An 8,547-nucleotide genomic window follows, 5' to 3' on the forward strand; every position below is an offset into this window, starting at 1 on the left:
GGAAAGGAGCAGGCTCCCTCTTAGAAGACGCCTCCTGTCTGCTGCTGGAACACATCGATTGTATCTTCATCCTCCATTTCCAACTGGCACAAGAAACAAAACAAGTCAATAAATAACTCCGCCCTTCTTTCTTTATAAAGGGATCACTTTCAGATTTTGGCGTCCTGACAACAAATGCCCAAGGGTTCACCCACTCCCATGTTCCTTGTCTGAGAAACTCACTCTTCACTCAGCCTCCGTTTTAAACAAAGGGCACAGATGTCCCTGTTAAACAGTAAATAAACCCACGGAGTTAAATCATCTCACCTGTTCTTTAACTGCTAAAAATAGAAAGGTCTATTTTCACTGCAATGCAGTTTAGATGGACAAAGGTTAAGAATCACCTAAAAGTCAAGAGAAACTCAAAGAAATCAAACCAAGGCATACTCATAGACGATACAATCTCACGTTGTTACAGATTAAGAAGTATATGTGTAGGAATATGCCTGAGATACAGTTTTAGGCTAACAATAAAAACTTAAAAACCAGAAGCATCAAAACATTTAGCTTGCTTCCGCCTGTCTTCAAAGTGTACATGTAATACGTAGCGGGAACATGCCCTTGCTGAGATGCATGAATAGTGGCTATCCCAAGGCAGTGAAGGGTCAGGAGAGGGCTCTTCAATTGCTGACCATGACCATGTTTTATTCTTTTCTTTTTTTATTTTTTTTAATATATCAGTTTTATACTTTTCAAAAAAAGAAAAACAAAACTTGGGCTTTGGCACACGTGACAACATCCTAAATGGAACGAAGCTAACCATTTATCAAGCTGTAATTTCTGGGGACTGCTAATTGTCAAAAAGAAAACAGCCCCCACGAGCTCCTACAGACAAGAGAAAGGGAACTGTCCGAACAAGGTTTAAATACACTAGAAGTAGGGCTGATCTACTAAAATATTCAGACGACAATCATTAAGTCTCAATATTCTTTTGTTTAAAATGGAATTAACACAATTAAAAGGTTCAAGGGAAGTAAAGTACTTAACAAAATGGTAGGCACACACTAATTATCCTACTGTTCAAATAGTCGGCTGAGATGTCTTAATTTATCCTAATCCAGCTGTTAACATGTTGGGAGAAAATCTCTAAAATGAACCAAGCCCACCTCGGCCATACACAGTACTTTCTTCTCAAGATCACCATGCAGAGCAGATCCTGCTCGTCTTTTGCAACTGACAGTAGTAGACAAACCTCAAAAAGCTTCTTGTTTAAGTGGGGATAAAGAAGAATAAACACAGAAAATAAACTCTAATTACTTGAGTTTAGCAATAATGCATTGTTTTTAACCAGTATTTTATTCCTAAAACTACCGCAACAGGTTAATCCGCTCCTCCTAGTGGCTGCATGTACTAACTGCTCAGTTGGCAACAGCCAGAGGCGGTTTCTTGAAGCTATGATTGATGTGAACGCATGTCACTCTCATCAAGCCATAAAAACAATTCAAAGCTACAGGTCTCTAACGTAAATTTCTGTTATCCAAATCCTATTTCCCCCTTCCATAAGTGAAGGCTTGAGAGTAGAAAGAAGCAAAGATTTCCCATACAAAGTAACCTACGGCTGTGATATATAAACACACCTTTAAGGGACTAAGTGTGTCATCTTTTGCAATTAGGGTTTTCAAAGACACCTAGTATCAAAACCTGGTAGTTCAAGCCACTAGATCTCTTTAGTTCAAAAACATTTAGTAGACAACCAGTCACCCGTGGAAAACTGAGGTGGATTCAAGGGCTGGAGCCACCAAGAAGAAAACAAGAATGCTCTTTTTAAGGTGATCAGATTTTAACATTGGTTAAAGCGGGACACCATTGATAAAACTTATAGCCTGGCGAAATAGCCACATGGCAGCCGAAAACCATATACCCTAGCTTGTCGTGCATGCTTTCCAAAAATTGGGACTTTTTAAAAACACTGAGGGATGCGGGAAAATTTGTTAAAAATTGGGACTGTCCCGCCAAAAGCGGGACGTCTGGTCACCTTATCCTTACTCCATGCCATCCTCATCAACCGAGGAGGGGGGCCTTGCTACAGTGGCTCAATGGCGAAGAGGCGGCTTTCTACTTCCGTGAAGTTAGTCTCAGAAGCTCACAGGGGCAGCATCTATTCCAAGGCAGTGCTAAGAACTAAAGGACCTATTTGCTGAAGAATTATTTTCCTTTAAGGTTCCTATAGCTAAATGTCACATAGTTTTGAGTGCTGAGAATTCTATTCTGCTCTCAAATTATTAAACATGGTTGTATTAGAAACAAGTATTTAAAATCCTAGATTTCCCCTCTAATTTAGCAGGAAGAGAATTTTTTTACCTGTGCAGGTGTGTCTGTTTCATTGATTGGCTGTCCGTCAAATCGGAATCTGATCTGCCTCATTGACAAACCCTGAACAAGAAAGTTTAAAAAGAATAAGGGACCGAAGAACTTTTAAGAACTTCAAACAGAAAACATTACATGCTTATTTAGCCAAAAACATATTAAAAGGCATCTCTAAATAAATAACCAAGACGTTAACATTTTTATGAAGGTAAAAAATATGCAAGGTGATTTTTACTTCCTATGAAATATCTTGTTTGCTCTTTGGGAAAAAAGTTATTTTTAAATGGCTTTTGAGACCACAAAGATATACAGTAAGTGGACAGTTCCAACCTGGAGACAAGGAATAGTGCATTTACATGAGCCACAAAGACACGGCAAAGAGTCAAATTAGAGATGCTCACAGCGAGATCCCTCGAGGGCACCTTACTAATCAAGAACACTGGAGGTCCCCCTCAAGAGATGTGAAGAATAAAATCCAACTTTCCTACACTGACATTCCGTCCAAGGCCTACCACTCTCCAAAAACACATGTTCCACACAGGGAGAAGCCTGACACACCCACCTGACCATTAACAAGTGGTTGGTGCCCTTTCCCACTAGACCACGAGGCAGGAGCAGGCCTTCAACCTTTCGGCAGACACAACCCTCCTGGAAATCCAGCGCAAAAATAACACCCAATTTTCCCTTCCCTTCTTAGCACATCCTAAACTATGTCACTCCTTGTCCACCTCTCACTGAAAACCAAGCTCTGCCCTGCTGGCTGGGTTCCTGAGGTCCCCTGCTCATAGGAGGGGCTCAGGAAGTGCTGACAGAAGAAATGGATGACCAGCAATTGCCAGGTGAATATGCTTTAAAAAAAAAAAAAAAAAGTCCTTAAGGCAGAAATATCAGAAACAGTAATTACACGTTGGTTGTAAACCTACAGCTGCAAAGTCAGGGGGAAGCTTTATTACCCCTCCAAAAAGTGTCATCGACTAAAGTTTTGCTCCAACAAAATTCTGTACATATTAAGAGATTGAGCCCAAGCATTCCTCCTCCTGCAAAAAAAAAAAAAGGCTGATCCTAGGAGTACGGCTTCTCAAGGCCGGTGCCTGTCACAGTGGCAGGGCGAGGAGCAAAGACACCAGTGGTGGCCACCACATCCGTGCGAAGACCAGGTGGGGAGCACTGCTGGAAGAAGGGGCTCAATGACAACAAACTACCGCTGCAGATGCGCCAACTCCCCGGCTACAACGTATTTGCAAGCAAATGGAACAGAGCTCCTAGGACTAAAGAGCGCAGCAGTGTTCAACAAACTCACCCTGGTAACACGGAGTCACCCAACCTGTTCTGAAACCCATCTGTACCTTGAAGAGCCTATGCGGTCTCTGAAAAGCAATGATTTGGACTAGTCTGAGGAGGACTAGTACTCTCCAGCCAGGCAGGGAACATACATCACCTTATATTCAGGGAGCATGACCTTCAAACTTAATCTGCAATTGCACAAAGCAAAGGAGAAGCCATGGCTGAGCCAGGCAGCTTCAGTCCTGGAAACCCTCAGACAGTTCTAGTCTGTCCTATAGGGTCCCTATGAGTCAGTATTGACGACTTGGCATTGAGTTTGGTCTGAATTTGGATATATTTGCAAATACTCCACAGAAGACTCCTTGCTTCAACTAAGCACCCTTTCACAGGTTAGCTTCCTCCACCCACTGGTCCCGTCAATGGCTTGGTCACTGCTCAGAAGGGAAGACAGAGCCAGAAGGAAACTATTCCTTTAGCGTCATCTCTATTTTGAAGCAACAAAATGAATGGGCACACATTAACAAGATCTCCAAAGAGCTATGCTGCGATTTTGGAAAGCCTATGCATAATAAAATGCTTCCTAATTAGGTTATTACAGGATTACAAACAACTTGTTTTCTGAGATAATCCAACACATTCTTTTTTAAGGTTTTATCACTAAAAGTTCTCTGACACTGAAACCTGAGCTTAAAAGTAAGTCTTTAAGATCCCATAACCAATGTAAATTCAAGCAATGCATCTTCCATTAACCAGTATTCAAGCCCTGCTTCTCTAAGAATCTCTTCCCAGGAGTTATACAAGTTCTCCGGAAAAGGGGGAGGGGGTAACGGGACAGGAGGCCTCAACCCGCACACTGGGCTCTCAGAAGCCATTGAATCCGGGTGTGATTGATCTGATGGGTGATCTGCACTGGAATGGAACAGGAAGGCTGTGTAGCTGGCAGAGTGGGCATGCAAACTAACTCCGTGTGCATTAAATCATCATTAGCTTGAAGGCTCTCTACCATTTTACAAGTGTTTACTGAGCAGTCTTTGTGCCACAAACTGGCCTAAGGGCTGAGATACTTCATCAGTGAACAGTTTCTATCTTCAGCAGGGTTACACTTTAGTGAAGAAAGACAGGAAAACCAGCAGGTCAGACGATGGAGAGTGATGGGAACAGGGCCACGTGACTGAAGACGGGACTGGAGAGGCAGCTCAGCAGTGGCTGAGCGAGATGAGATCGGAATAAAACGGTGCCGGCTCTCTGCCAGTGCTTAGCTTGCACGGGCCAACAATAGAAGGCAAGTCACACAGCTAATTCTAAACGATCTAGTAGCCATTTCAAAAATAGGTACAATTTTCAGAATGTATTTTAACTCAAAAGAGTAAAATGGGCATCATTTCAGTATATAAAAATTTTGAGGGGGGGGGAATAAATAAATAAAATTTTGAGAATTCTCCTTCAGACCAAATTGCTAAAATTTGGTATTTCAAACAGCACATTTTTTTCGAACTGGTTCCAATAACCACCTGTGGCTTGTGGCTATTGTGGCACCCAGGGGAGAGTTTTAGTTCAAGAACAGAACCTGCAGATGAATCTGATGAATTCTCGGAACATCATCAACGATGTAGAATAGCTGTCATTTATGAGTGGGGACGGACGGACAGACTGAAGAGACTTCTACAAGTAACTACCATGAGGGCTTTTGGTGCCTTCCGTTTGAGATGCCCATCTGAGATCCACTGGAACCTCATCAGAGGTACCGTGCCAAAGGAAGCTCATCACTAAGTAAATACAAGTAGTTAATTAATCTTAAGAGGGAATCCCTGTTCAAGACTTTAAACAGCCAAAAATGGGAGAAATGATTTCCCAGTCTTTTGATTGCTTGTACTTCCTCCCCTTAAAAAGCAGCAGGGTACCAAGTCAATAATGTGACACTCCCTTAGGATGAGAGAAATCTTTTGAAAAGCAGGGATGGCGCTTCACTCTGACCTTCAAGTTTTTCCTAATTTAGGGGGATAACTGAAAGAAATATTTTCCTAAGCTCTTCCTGGATCGAATCTTTCAATCCTACTTACACATCAATAGATAAGTAGCAGAAGTCAATTAGGTTTTTTTTTAATCTAATTTTTTTATCTGATGCTTCTATTTGTAAATTCAGAGTGATCCCAACAAGCTGTCAACCATAATCTCGATTATTAAACAAAGCAAACTAGGAAAAGTCAAAGAGCCATTTTATTTATACTGAGTAATACAAAATTAATTTTAACATGAAACAAAAAAAAGAATTGATGACATTCTCTAAGAAGCTAAGGATATGTATAACAAAGTAGGAACAGTTAGCTCTAGGTAGTGGACTTAATGAGTGTTCCTTGTAAAAAAATCCTGCTAGAGGTTTGAAAACTTTAATAAATTATTGCAAAATGTGACCATTTAAATGTTAAAATGTAGTAGCAGCTTTTAAAGCAGCGGTTCTCAACCTTCCTAATGCCTCCACCCTTTAGTACAGTTCCTCATGTTGTGGTGACCCCCCAACCATAAAATTATTTTTGTTGCTACTTTAAAACACTAATTTTGCTACCCCTGTGAAAGGGTCGTTCGACCCCCAAAGGGGTCTCCACCCACAGGTTGAGAACCACTGTTTTAAAGTAAAACAAGGAATACAGAGAAATTTTCTTTTAAATCTTAAAAAAAATCTAAACATGAGGTCCTATTTAGTACAAGGGGATTTTAAAAAGAAAATTTGTAGGAAAATGGAATGAAGAGATAAAAACTTCCCGTGATTTTTTTTTTGAAACCCTCTCCCTCTAAGGTAACTATACTACATGAACTCTACAAAAAAAAAAAAAAAAAGGACTGCCTTCAAAATAATTTCTCCAAACTATAAAGAACTATTAAGAAGGTTAGTATGGGAAGAATCACAAGCACAGAATTCTATTACACAGTAAATAAACCAGGCACAAAAGCATCAAGCACTAAACAAAAAAACGTGCTAGCTTCAACAGCTGTCAGTGTTGTTTTCAAATGGCATTAGGTCCTACAAAGGATGCCCAAGTATCAACTCACATGCTACTTCCCCAATTTATACAACACTAAGCTGTCTCTATTTTTTTAATTTATATTTAGGTCTCACATGGTAGTTAAGTTTTGCTGGACCAAAAAAAAAAATTACTTCCCCAACTTTCATCTATTATATACTTGGTACAGATCAAAGAAATATAACTTCAGCCAGCTTATTGTTAGATTAACTGTCCTAGGTCCCCGCTTTTGCTATACTTTCAAGAATTCATCTTTCAAATTTCTTTTGTATTGTTACAGTGAACATCACAAAAGGAACTCCTTTGTCTTAGTAAAAACCAATGGTTTAGCTCCCAGCATCAGTTCTCCACTTCTTCCTGTCTACCTACCTCTTTTCTGAATAAAACGTGAATATTCCTGCAATACAAGAAGGCTATGCTCAGCGGGGGCTCAATTGTTCTGACCTCTACTGTGGAAGTCAAAAATAAAAATGTACACTCTGCATGCTTCACGAGAATTGCAATGTCCTTTAACCTCACTTTTCAATTTCTAAGTTGGTTAAATGCTCCAAGATAACCTGTGTTTAGACACAAGTTTCAAGTGGATTAGAAAAAAAAGACCTGTCAATTTTTTTAAACTGTTCATTCTTTTCTTATCACAGTACAATTACATGTGACTTTGGGAAGAAACCAAGTATGTGTGTATGAATATAAGTTGATGTATTTGCCTAGGACAAGATCATATATAATACAAACCAACCCATGGCAAGGTTTTAAGAAGAAATCAACCTAGCCAGTGTGTTATAAAAACAATGTCAAGTTCTTATCCATCCTACTAAACAGAGAAATGTCTTTACAGTACTACACTAGCCTGGTTCCTATTCTCCAGAAAGTAAGAGTTTATGTTCTTCAAAGTTTCATTCAGTGGAAGTGCCCCATCCGCTCCTCACCTGTCGTTCACAATAGGCTTTCATTAGTTTGCTAAGTGGCGTATGCCTCTTAATCTTAAACTGCACCACAGAACCATCCTGCCCCGCCACCTTCAAATTAATGTGATCGTTGTTCTCAGTCTTGACTCCTTCCTGTTGAGAGAAAAAGAAAAGTGTAATTTGGAAGATGTGAAAAACAAACACCTTTTCAAAGCAGCAGCAGCAGCAGCCCCACGCTGCCTCAGAATTCAACAGGCTTCTCATGCTGTACACTACACAACAGCCTTCAGCGGCGTTGTGCCTCTGAGCCAATCAGAAAGGGGAGAAATCCTGGCACGGTATTAAAATCGCTGTCACGCATCAACCAGAAAGGCACCTCCATGTCACGGCGAAGCGTCCAAGATGGGTCCCACCCAAATGACGGCATGGCAGTCTCCCCGGTGTTTCGATGTTCTACAAGGGCTTATTTTTAATCACTCCCAAAACATATCCCTACATCCCACCCCCAAGAAGTTCATACGTGTCCTTTTTCTTTCCAAAATGCACGCAGTACGATTGCATGAATAAGAACGGCAAGAGGGGGTAAAACAACAAATAAGAGGTTCAAAACCCACTACCATCCTACCGTTAAAAGTTCTCAGACCCAGTTTAATAGCAAACCTCAATCTACCAAAAGTAACACAAGAAGAAGTAGGTGCAGAGGCGCGAGGAAGGCTCCCTCAGTTGCGGGGCTCCGTCTGTGTCCACTGAAGACACCTCCCATCCCCCCTTTGTTGTCAAGGAGTCAGGAGTTGGGTGCCCAGTCTTCCAGGGAGCTCTCCACCCAACCTGGAAGCCACGAAGTCCAGTCGGCACCGGCGCTCGGGGACAAGCCGCGGGCGCCCGGGACCCCGCGGCGGTGAAAAGTCCCGCCGCCGCCAGCTCCCGGCTAGCGACCCATCGGCCGCCAACTTCTCGGCACCACATGGTCCCCGCGGCTCAGGGGCCAG

At 41.5% G+C, this 8,547-nt stretch overlaps 1 protein-coding gene across 1 annotated transcript; it reads right to left on the reverse strand.

Annotated features, from left to right (window-relative positions):
• Positions 1-8,524, reverse strand: SUMO2 (small ubiquitin like modifier 2). Its single transcript, XM_045299497.1, has 4 exons — positions 8,387-8,524; positions 7,580-7,762; positions 2,341-2,412; positions 1-83 (listed from the first exon to the last, which is right to left on the reverse strand). The coding sequence occupies exons 1-4, from the start codon at positions 8,522-8,524 to the stop codon at positions 21-23; spliced, it is 456 nt and encodes a 151-aa protein (XP_045155432.1). The 3' UTR covers positions 1-20.
• Between the last annotated feature and the right edge of the window lie 23 nt (positions 8,525-8,547).

This window comes from Echinops telfairi, unplaced genomic scaffold (assembly GCF_000313985.2).
Source record: "Echinops telfairi isolate 266 unplaced genomic scaffold, ASM31398v2 ScPeMD7_7458;HRSCAF=8496, whole genome shotgun sequence".
Lineage (NCBI taxonomy): Eukaryota > Metazoa > Chordata > Mammalia > Afrosoricida > Tenrecidae > Echinops > Echinops telfairi.

Coding starts and splice junctions, on each gene's coding strand:
- SUMO2 (XM_045299497.1), bottom strand. CDS start 8,524: ATGTGGTGCCGAGAAGTTGGCGGCCGATGGGTCGCTAGCCGGGAGCTG. Junction 7,763..8,386: donor CTGGACTTCGTGGCTTCCAG/GTTGGGTGGAGA, acceptor TGCTTTGAAAAG/GTGTTTGTTTTTCACATCTT. Junction 2,413..7,579: donor AAGCCTATTGTGAACGACAG/GTGAGGAGCGGA, acceptor TTTCTTGTTCAG/GGTTTGTCAATGAGGCAGAT.